The following is a 12360-nucleotide window of genomic DNA, read 5'->3' on the forward strand; positions in this document are numbered from 1 at the left end:
TGAGTTCCGGATTTTTTATTTCTTCCGGCGAAGCGAATCATCCACTAGCCAAGGAAGAAGTGCCTCGCCCTCTTAACAGGGATTTACAGTTAGACGGGTTAGAAATGCGGACTCCCGAGGGACGAGTTTGATGATATACGTTGCCTCGGAAGCTTCTTTCGATACGCACTTTCAGAATTTAAAATTTATCGTTGGACTACACGATTTACGATATCATTTACGAACGATTGAAGTAAAAACTAATAAAAATTTTAAGGCACACGATTGTCTGATTGTGAGTGTTGTAAGAATTTTGAAGAATAATTCGAATTTTGTGCTATTGTAATTTCTAATTGAAACATTATTAAGAACTTAATTTACAGATGCTTTTAATATCCTGAATTGATATTACGAATTTGTGTATACGGTTACTGCTTCCGCTCGTCGAATAAACGCCAAATGAAGCGTGCGAAAAATAAAAGAAAACGAACACGTCATAGGTACACGGCGCGCGTGCTACCGGGAACACGTAGCCTACCCTCGGGTGCCGATGCGTGGCATTTTTGCGGCGAGCAAGAATGCAGCGGAGTCTCCCCGGCGCGGAATCCCAAGTTCTCGAATCGATCACCCGGGAGTTAGATAGATGGCTCCGTGGCGATTAAGAATTTTCTCTACCGTTAGCACCTTACTGCACCCGCGGCCAGCGCCGCGCGTCAGTTCCCGCGCGCGATTTCAGTCGACAGGTCTCGGACGAGTAATCGCGGCTCTATCAGACGAAGTAGTCTCGCCCACCGGAAGATTTTACAGTTAAGTCGACGTATACACGACGCGTCGGTAAATCGCGTTTTCATTACGAACAACGAGGAGTCGATTGCCTCGCGCTCTCGGGTTCTCGCCTGTCGACGGCGACCGAGATTTCGCTTGTAATCAATTACCTTCCGGCGAAGAACCACAGTTCTATGAATCTATTTATTTTCAGTCCATCTACGTTGATTTTTTTTTTTTTTTTGCGGGGAAATTTTGCGGTCTCTAAACAATTTCTGATTATTTCAGTCAATGAATCGTTGAGTATTTTGTGAAATCAAAATTGATAAATGATACATCGGTCATAAGAGATTTATGAATCTGAAATTAATTATACTTTCAATTAAAAATGGAGTGTCTGTGATTACCTTTAATTATAGAGACTGATCTCTATACTTGTATTGAAAACACGGAGATATAACACGTCCGTCTTGCAAAGTCTGCGCTATTCTTTCTTACAAACTTGTAAAAAAAAAACAGAAATGTAATGCTAATTTAATAACAGGTTTATTTACTGCTGAGAATAAGGAAAATGCTAATGAAGCTGATGGTTTCGAAATATCAATCAAAATACCGTCTCGTGTTCAATCGGCATGTAACTAAATGTGATTGTTTCGAATATTTATAGCCTTATTTTTGTAGCATTTGTATTCGATAACTTAAATTATTACACAAAATAAATCAATTACTAAAATTTAAAGAAATGTTGAATATAAAAGAATGTTTTCTACAGAAAGAGGACTACGCATATTTTTACTTTTTAAACGCGAATTTATGGGAAACTATTAACGCGTGGATCAACTAACTAATTTTTACGTAACACTGTTCGCACTCGTTTGCGCGTACGTCAATGCTCAAATTTGACGGCATTCTACATTAAGGAGGGCACGCATGCCTTAGCATGCGTGTGAAAAGCGATACCCTCGGGCACGGCGTAATTATCGAGCTCATTAAACCGACCGATTTGGCGGCGCGGCGTAATTAAGCGTGGACGATTTGTAAAGCTCCGATATTTATTTGGTGCATTACGCTGCACCATACAGGAACTTTTTTGTCTCCTTCAACGAGAGAGACTTCGTTGCCTTCCACCAGCAGCCTGGATGAAGATGAGGCGGTGGAGGAGGAAGGGGACGAAGAGGCGGCTTCGAGCAGGAGAGAAGGAGAAGTTCGATCTTGCGATGTCCCCTCATTTCCTTGATGAGGGGCCTGATGGGTCCTCTTTTTCATTCGATTCGGTAAATAACGCTGCCTCTACCACCGCAAGCAATTCGACTTCTTAGCCTGCGCGACTCGTCATTACGTTGTCGTGCATTAACGTCATCACGAGGGCGAGAATCAAAGTGAGAGCGACGAAGACAGCGGCAGATAAGAAGAGCCGAACGGTAAAGGAACGAGGAAGAGCGAGCGAAGAGGGCAATGTTGCGAATGTTGCTTACTCAGGTAGCAGTCAGATTCCCCCCCTCCCCTCCCCTCCTCCTCCTCTTCCTCCTCTTAAGCGCACTCGCGACCGTTAATCGCGAAAATCAGCCGAGTACTTGCAGGTGCTCGATGTCTCACCTTCGCCTTCCCTTCTCACAGGTTTGACCGTGATGATTGACCCTCGACCCGCGATCATTCGCGCCTCGCGCGATGATAACTCGCAGTCTCCCTCGTTACCGATACCGCTGATAGACGCGTAAACGTAATCTGCGTTTTATTATTAGTAATCACGATTTGAAGACAAATTGCTGCCTTTGCGGCCGACAAACGAGAAACGCGTAATCCTATTAAATTTTCTTGAGAATTTGCTACAGAGATGCTGAGCTCTCTTGAATATGCAAAAAAACGGAAGAAAAGCAATCTGATGCGCACGCAAAGGAAAGATTAAATGCAGATTAAAAGCGAAATCTCGAAAAAAGAAAGAAATAAATAAAATGTATTAAAAATAAATTTACAATCTTTTTTAAATAGATAAAATTTTCTTTTCTTATTAACATTAAATTAATGCGTGTGAGATACATATGTGTTTCTAGAAAAATAGCGACAACTTTTGTACGACATAAATGCATTATCAATCATAACAACAGATTGATCATAATAGCAGATTGAGATGTCGAATGAAATTACCGATAGATAGTCTTGTCTGATACGATGGTCATTTACCATTAAACCAAAGCGGTACAAACCAGATATTTCCTACGACCAATCGCAACTAATCGTGTAAACGAGTCTCCTTTTCTTTCTCTTCACTCAGTGGATTGTAATAGTTACAAGATTCGATCAGCTTCGAATCTGCTTTAGTGAAGATTGCACAGGATGCTCAAAGTAATCCGCGACCGCATCGCGATATCGTTTGAAACGCGCAATTTTTGTTATTAATTTTATTAAAATTAAAAGTATTTCTTTAATAACTTTTCGGTGAATCGTGTTACAGTAGAAAATAACTTACAAAAATTCACTGGATATTAAGTTCTCACGCGACTTTTTAATAATTCATATCATGATTCTCGCGGCATTTAGTAAATTTAGTAAATTTTTTGTGCAAATCAGAATACTAATTTTCTTATTCTTAATGTTTTAATCGTTTAATCAAGATGAGATGTATGATATATATATTTTTTTTTAAACCTCGTGTCCGTTGAATATCAAATGGGAACGATGACGAAGTAGTAAATGACACGTACGATGTATCGCGCAACGAGTTATGGTACTCTAGGTAAAACGCGCTCGCCGTAAAAGTCCGAGGAACAGGATTCTCCTCAAACTTCCCTCGGTTATATCGGCGCGTTGATTTCCGCCGCGGGCCAGGAATGGATCTTGCATGAAGGGACCACTTACGGAAACTGCTGCGTATCCTCTCACGAATCTTGGCAGCGTAGAGAATGAGTTTGAATTTACGTCCTCTCGCTTGCGAGATACGTTCCTTCGGGTCACTCGCGGCAATATGAGTACGCAGGTTCTTTTTACGGGTGGAAACGGAAAGGTTATTGAGAAAATAATGAAGACTGTCATGTCAAGCTAGAGTGATTAAACGATACTCAGCGGTCAAAGTTTAACGTCGCGGATCGAATAAAATATGAAAATAAAGTAAAATAATAGTATAAAAGACAAGGGACACTCTTTCACAGGCAAAATTCCATACAAGTCTAGATTTTCTTGAATTTCTCCTCTTTACCGTGTTTCCCAGTGCAAAGCATCTTCGAAGAAAATCAACTTTGTGTGTGTAATATTATACACGCAAAGAAATAAAATTTTATGAAGATTGATAATAATTGATTTATAAGTGAATGAAAAGTAAAAACTTCTCAATACATATTATGATTACTTTCTTGACTAAATTATGTTCTAAAAGAATCTTCAACCTAATGTTTAATTATTAAGAAATTTCAAATATAAAAGTCGATTGTGTGCGTGTTCTTTCAAGATTTTTACAGGAAAAAAATTATGCCGGATTAAAAAAGGACGTTCTCATACGTTTACTCCAATTTAGAAAAGTCAATCTTTGTGCGTGAATCTGTTGAACGTACGAATAATGTTCCGATCCACCGCTCTCGTTGCACGCTAAACGCCTTTTCCCTCGATACAGCGCCGATGAATGCTGCACATAACAAGATATCGCTTTTCTAATTTAAACGAGCGGTGCTCCTATCGATGTACATAACAGCCCTGTCGATGTGTGCACTCGCTCCGATATAACGACGACCCATACACGCGTCACGGACTCAACAGCGTCACGCAGCATCCGCGAACGCCGCTGCGGCGGCGGTCCATGCGCGCACGCGTTCACTGGGCGTGCATCCGCGCTGCTGCATCGAAGGCGAAAGAAAGAGGTGCACATGCAGCACGACCGGGCGAGAGGGAGAGAGAGAGAGAGAGAGACGAAAAGAGTTGCGAGCCGCGGTTAGGTTTCATGGCATGGTTTATCAATGCGCGTAGGCCTCGGCTACGAGAACACCGCGGCGAGGCAATAGATTACAATTATCCGAACACGCCTGGCCAAACGTGGGAGTGCGCAACACACCACCGACGGCGCGTTCGAGCTGTTACAGTCAGAGATCGGTTTCTCTTTGCTTTCTCCCTCCCCTCTCCTCCCCGCCCCTTGTCTTCCTCTCTCCTTCTTGCCTGCGTTTTCCCGCGGCGGTACGCCGTGCACTTCTGCCGCAATTCTCTGTCTCTCGCGTGCGAGCGACGGGCCGGATTAACTGTTCATTAGCGGGCGTCGATGATTGCCAAGTAAACTCGTGCGCCGTAGGCTCGAGCACCTTGGAGTCGGCCATCGGAATCAGGATTTTTTGTATCGTGTAGAACGTCGCTATGTAAAAAGGATTTTTTCGCTTTTTTCGTGACAATTTCGGAACACAACCTCGCATTTAAAACTAAATCAATTAAAATTTTCTCAGTTTTAATCCTCCCCTTTTTTTCTTTTCTTTGTCGAAGCCGAAGTGGAATTAAATTTCAATTGCTGTCTTTAATATCAGTTATGTATTTAGTTTTATTTAATCATAAAATATCCGGTTCTGCGAATACTTGTAGACTAACGGTAAACGCGTAGTGACATAAAATATTGATATTAAAGAGATAAAAAGCTTCTGCGTTGCTCATTAAAGAAAATACGTGAAATACTTTCATTCGAGAAAAATGAACATTGTAAAATTTGATCGTCATTACATGATAATGCCAAGCGTAACATCTTTCTTGTAACATCTCCGACGAAGGGGGGAGGGGGGGGTGTAACTCGTACTTAAAATGAAGTGCGAACAATCGGCGCCCGGAGCGCATGTACGCGTAAATTGCTTATTACGGATCGGATCGATTATAATCTCTCCAAGCGCGCTCCACTAGACAATATTGCGAGCTAGTACAGGTTGCCAGCTCGCAAGTCGAGAGTCGCCGTATCCTCGCGCGAAGATCAAACGAAACGGACCGATGCCGCTTCTTTATTATACACCGAGTTTCTGCCTCGATGTCTGCGGGATCGGAATTACCGTGCGATACGAGCCTCTTCCTTGTCTTCGCCAGTACCGTTCCTCGCCCCGTAATCACGTTGTATTATTCCCGCTTTATCCGCTCGCGCTTTTTTTTCTTTACTCGCTCGATCGATCTCACGTGTTAGCTGCTCGAGAAGAAAAATCAGCTTTGAATTTGACCAACGCGACGAGCAGCCAACTGATTTAAACTCGACCACGTCGTTAAAAAAAGGAAAGGAAAGAAGGAATAAAAAAATGCCTCGACTTGCGTGCCACCGCGTCGGTTGTACCGAAAACGCGATTGATCCCCTGATCGAATTCGAAGCGATCGGTAGAGAAAATTCGCGTTGCTCCACAATCTTAGTACCGCTAGCCGATACCGAACCCGGAATTGATTCGCGTGGCTCAGCGAGCGCCGTGTCGAAATTACGCCAAATGAAACGGATTCTGCAGTCGCCGCGATTCTCGATACACGGGTAGGGGGAGGGGAAGGGACAGCGGGTGTCATTATCTTCATCATCATTCCGGCACGCGTGATCTCGCGCTGCTTCTCCCACGTAAGGTTCCCTTCCCCCTCTCCCTCGGTCGACAGATAAGTAAATTGTTCCTGATGCGTACGAACTGATTGTTGCACCGTACGAAGCGATTTGCGCTGATGCTGGGGTTAAATTCGATACGATTTGACTGCCTGAGCTCTGCAGCTACACATCAGCTTCCGAATAAATCAACGATCACAGTTATCTTTGTTAAATTATTGCCAGCGCATAAATTCATGCGGGTACGAAGAATCGTCCGAGTATTGTTAGAATTACAAAACATACATTTATCATCTTAATTTTATAGTAAAAAAAATCACGTTTACATTAACTTATACTGTGTGATACGTTTGACAGCGCAAATATCAAATGAATTATACATTTATTATTTATCAACTAATTAATAAAAATATCATGAATTTTTAAGATAACATGTGAGTACGTGGTTGTCGCTTATAAAACAACATCCGCAACAAATAACGTTAAATTAGTCGGCCTTTCAGCAAAACGGGATAAAACGGATATCCGGAATGTCTACTCCGCAAATTACACGTGAGCCAGGTTTTTTATCGTAAATTCAATCCCATTCGATACGACAGAGAAGTTGATAAGTATTATTCACTTTATTCTGATGAATTTTGAAAAATATGTCATTATGTTGATTAGCATAGATGAGAACCACAGAAAAACACGATTGAATGTAAAATCTGCATACATTTCTAGAAATTAACATAATCAAGTAAAATAAACGTTTATTTTTCTAAACGCTCTTTAATAGTTTTATAAAATATTTTTAAAAAACAATTTTACTGAATAACATTTCCAAATAAAAATAAGTATAATATTATATATAAAAAATATTATGATGAAAGTTATGAGATTATATATATAATATTTATTTAATGTAAAAGAAATGTTTTGAAAGCAGATGTATTTCGTGAGCAGTCTAGACTTAATAAATAGTATCTCTATATCTGTAGAACAAAAAGCAAACTTGACCAGTTTCTGCTGGAGAATCACCGCCGTATCGACCGGCGCAACGCGATATTTATGAATCGGCAGCTATTCATTTGGTCTGCGGAAAGGATTGACAAGTGAGCATTACGGGCATTAGAAGAGAGGCGTGGACGGCAACGTTATCGCAGGATACGTCGTCCGACGAAGGATAATACCAGCTCCCGAACTGAACCAGATGCGTGCAGCGACCGGGATGCATATGGAAGAAGCTTAAGAAAAAAAGAACGTGAAAGCGAATATCTATGTTCTTTCCTTTGCAGGATCCGGAGACCCGTATCTCTCGGCGATCCCTAAGTAAATTAATGTCTTCGAAGCACTCTCTAGAAGTTGTTAATAATAGCATCGCGTCGAGAAAATTAAGCGGTTTATTTGAGATTAATTATGGCTTTTCAGACCTACTTGTACTCGTTCACCTCGCGTTGACAACCTTTCATTCATCTGCATTATTCTCCTGAATAGGATAGATTATACATTGTTTTTTGGTACTACGAGATTTTCAGAGCAATTGTGTGTGTACACTGAAAACATTTCTTATCCAAGTAATTTATTTTACTATTATTTTCTACATTAAATTAATATTAACAGGTATAAAATAATTTCTTTACAAATTTATTAAATTATTTCTTTAAATCAAGGAAATGATACTAAAATAAATATATTTACTTAATAATAAAAAAATTTTTAGTTTATATGAGAATATGCTTTTACATTATTTGATTGTAATTACCTAAAATTAATTTCTAGTGAAAGTATAAATAAAAAATGCTCGATGATATCTTTATTAAATATAAATTCCATGCCAAATATATGCGCTTATGCTTAATATAATTTACAGATTCATTTTTGTTTATTTTACAGTATAAAAAAGCTGAAGTTGAGTAGTTAAAAATCTCATTTGTATGAAATTTTTTTTAAGAAACAATGGTGCATTAAATTGGTCTTCAAAAATGTTTCTACGGCGAGCACCGTCGCGCGTCGTCTCGAAACGTGTTTAATAATTCAAATGTTCCTGCAGGCGTATTTGTATGTAAATTTGAAATAATAGAACAAGGGGTCTCTCCAGCATTACAGTTCGAGATGAGCCGGTTTCTCAAACGGCCTGATGTTGAATAACGAATAAGGAAGAATGACGCCGCTGAAACTCGAGTTTCCCAGATTTTTTTAACATGTATGCGAGGAAAAAGTGAAACGAATAAAAAAAACAAAATCTTTATTATGAAAATGTCATTTTCTACTAAAGAGTAAATGAGAGTAGATCCTACGATTTTTGAAACAATTCGTACATTAACTTGCGTATATAAAAGTTATTTGCGAAATTTTTGTATGATGAGACAATTATGTGTTTATAAAATTTATTAGTGACTTGCGAAATTTGCGATAACAGTCGAGCGATACTACATCGCCGCGCATAGCGACATGATTCATATTATGTATCGAAGGGAGACTTTAAGATTCGAAAGAAAGCCATGGGGATCCGCCGCGCTTCGTACGTGCATTCACAAGTAAATTAGCTGCATCATTGTCTGCGCGAACGGACGAAAGGAAAGGAGAAAAAATATCAGCTGAATGTAAATATGATAAAAATCCGCGCGTCATCCGGTTGACGAGAATCGAAGAATGCTCTTCGAGGCGTCGCGATGCGTCGATGTGACGACGGGGGTCTCTTATATGCGGCTTTGCAAAATCATCCTTCGATATCGAATGCATAAGCCGCTTATCGATCGGTTCGACGTTAAAAAACCGTCTCTTCTGGTCGACTCTTTCCCAATTTCAAGCCTATTTATATAATATAATAATTAACATCTGTGATATTAAAAACGACTATAATAATTAATGCTGTTTCTCGAATTTTTTTTAAATTTTTCTCAAAAGGGCATACGATTGCTATGAGGCACTTTCGTTATATTGATTTAAAGCAAGTTTCTAGCTTACGCTGCGGGTTTCAAAATTGTAACTAAGATCTCGGTAAAATAATCCTCGCATGGCAGCTGCCTTGCTTTAGGATTATGTTCTCCACTATAACGTAATTAAACCACCTGTGGTGAGAATGCGTCGCGTGCGTATTCTATTCTACTCTTTTTTTCTTCGTTTCCTCGTCTCTTTGTTTCTTTTCCTTTGCATCACACGATGCAATGGCGATTCACCCGCTCAATTTGTATATGAATGAACACGCATTAGCTTCACAATGTTGACAAATACAAAGAAACTTAACCATTAAGATCACCTGGTGCAAGGAGGAAGGAATATTATGCGGAAGCGTGGTAAAACATGTAGACTTGCAGTTTTCACGGTAAAGAAATAAATATACAGTTAATCGTACGTAGTAAATTTGATATCTAAATGTGACACTGAAATATTGTACGGTAATGAATTTAATAACAAAGAATTACTAAATATGGCCTATTGATTTAATCAATTGGATTTTGAATACATTAGTTATATTAATGTTAATAATATCAGCAACGTTAGATTTTTATTAACAATTTAAAAGCTAAGCGAGATCATACTTATTTTAAAAGTTTCTCATAATTGATCTACCATCGACATTTATTCAATAACGATGACCGTGCACTGACAGCCGCGATCTTCTTCGCGAAAGATCGTGCATGAGAACCATCCGATCGATCTTGTTCTTTGCAATTATTGCCATCTGCCATCTCCTAATTACTCCTGATAATTGATGCGATTATTGCCCGTCAAGAATCATTTCCGAGTTCGCATGGTAAGAAAACCGTTGGAAAAAGCTATTCCGGTTGATCGAGCCAAGTGTGCAATTATTCCCTTGATCTACGTCTCGATCATGTACTCTGTCCCCATCAATCAATATAGCTCATCAATTAACGTTAATTACGTCAGTTATAACAGCGATGACTTTATTTGCTCTGATCGTTCCTCCGAACATGTCGTCTATAAAGACTCTATGAATATCTTTATTTGATTATCTGACCTTGGCAAAATATTATATATATATATATATATATATATATAATATTTATATGAATAATATATTACGTATAGAAATATTATTATATTATAAATTTAATAATTTATATGCATATATACACTGAGAAAAGGAGACTTTAAAATTTATTTGCTGCATATAAATTCATTGATTTTGAAATAGTGATGTTGTCTTCAAATTGATTTATTATTGTTTATGTGTACTTTTTATATCTTATGATATGTTACATGTTTTATGTTGTTTTTCTTTGTATATTATATTCGCGATATTCTTCTTCTAGGCTTTACTGGAACCCAATGCGAGATTGACATAGATGAGTGCGCGCTGAGGCCGTGCATGAACGGTGGTACTTGCAGCGATCTTATCAATGCCTTCAAATGCACCTGCGCCGAGGGCTTTACCGGCACCCACTGCCAGATCAACATCGACGACTGCATCTCGTCGCCATGCAAAAACGGTGGCACTTGCCAGGACGGTATCGCGAGGTATACGTGCGAATGTCCGCCCGGCTTCACCGGCGACTCCTGCGAGACCAACATCAACGACTGCGCCTCGAATCCGTGTCGCAGTGGTACCTGCATTGACGGTGAGAACAGCTTCACCTGCAACTGCTCCCCCGGCTTCACCGGCAAGCTATGCCAGACGCAGATCGACGAGTGCGAGAGCAATCCGTGCCAGTTCGGCGGTAGATGCGAGGACCGTATCGACGGTTATATATGCGTTTGCCGACCAGGAACGTCCGGCGAAAATTGCGAGGTCAACGTCAACGAGTGCTACAGCAACCCTTGCCGAAACGGGGCTAGATGCATCGATGGTATCAACAGGTAAACTTGAAGTTATATACATATAGTACGTTGCATTTGACCGTCAAATCCGATATCTTTGAAACATGAGCTCGTAATTGTTCAAAAACCGGATATTTAACATGTTATTTGTTTATATGTAATACCTTATATAAAATAAAATTTATTATTATTATTGTAAATAAATCTTTTTAAAAGTCACATTACTTAAACGTTATGATAATTATAATAATAAAATTTTCCATAAAATGTATTACGAAAGAAACTGATATATATTTTTTTCACTTCAGAAATCTCTCAGCAAATCAATTATTATAATATAGAAATGTGGACTCGTTTGTCAATAGGCACAATATCTCATCTTTCAGGTATTCCTGCGAATGTGAGCCCGGCTTCACCGGCCAGCACTGCGAAACTGACATAAATGAGTGCGCGAGCAACCCGTGTGCGAACGGTGGCCGTTGCATCGACGTAATAAACGGCTTTAGATGCGAGTGTCCGCGCGGCTACTACGACGCCAGGTGTTTGAGCGACGTGGACGAGTGCTCGAGCTCGCCCTGCCTGAACGGCGGCACTTGCGAGGACGGGGTGAACCAGTTTATCTGCCACTGCCTGCCCGGTTACGGTGGTAAGAGATGCGAGGCGGATATCGACGAATGCGGCTCGAACCCCTGCCAGCACGGTGGCACGTGCAACGATCATCTGAACGACTACAGCTGCAAGTGCCTGCCAGGTTATACTGGCACCAATTGCGAGACTAACATCGACGACTGCGCCAACAACCCCTGCCAGAACGGCGGATCCTGCATCGACCTCGTCAACGATTACAAATGCGTCTGCGAGCTGCCCCACACCGGCAGAAATTGCGAAGACAAGCTAGACCCGTGCTCACCGAACAAGTATGATTTTTACTTCCGAACTCATTTACATAAGAACATTTGCATTGGCGTGCCAGATTCGCGTATGCAGAGGGAGAGATATTCTAAAGTTACCCTTTATTACTCTCACACTCTATTACGAATATTCAGAGTATTTAAAAATCTTATATTGAGTTTAATATTGTACACATACAGATTTTCTAATTTAAATTATACAGTTTTAAAACATTATTATTTTTAAAGAAAAAACACATTTTTATTAATTTCAATACATGAGACATAAAGTACAGTTGCCACAAACTACAATTAATTTTGTTTATGCGAAATTATTATTGTATTTTAGTTTATTTATGACATTATTACATAGTACTCATTTAAAGCTTCTGTTTCTTCACTGCAATCATGTTGAAGGCTGTAACGAAGAAAAAGAGTCTT

General features: G+C 39.8%; 1 protein-coding gene across 1 annotated transcript in view; it reads left to right on the forward strand.

Moving 5' to 3' along the window:
* Positions 1–12360, forward strand: part of LOC105835647 (neurogenic locus Notch protein) — a 131828-nt gene that overhangs the window by 110065 nt on the left and 9403 nt on the right. The window contains exons 6-7 of the mRNA XM_028194271.2: positions 10525–11068; positions 11416–11946. Coding sequence (XP_028050072.1) covers positions 10525–11068; positions 11416–11946 — 1075 coding nt within the window. The remainder of the gene's footprint in view (positions 1–10524; positions 11069–11415; positions 11947–12360) is intronic.

This window comes from Monomorium pharaonis, chromosome 3 (genome assembly GCF_013373865.1).
Source record: "Monomorium pharaonis isolate MP-MQ-018 chromosome 3, ASM1337386v2, whole genome shotgun sequence".
Taxonomy (NCBI): Eukaryota; Metazoa; Arthropoda; class Insecta; order Hymenoptera; family Formicidae; genus Monomorium; species Monomorium pharaonis.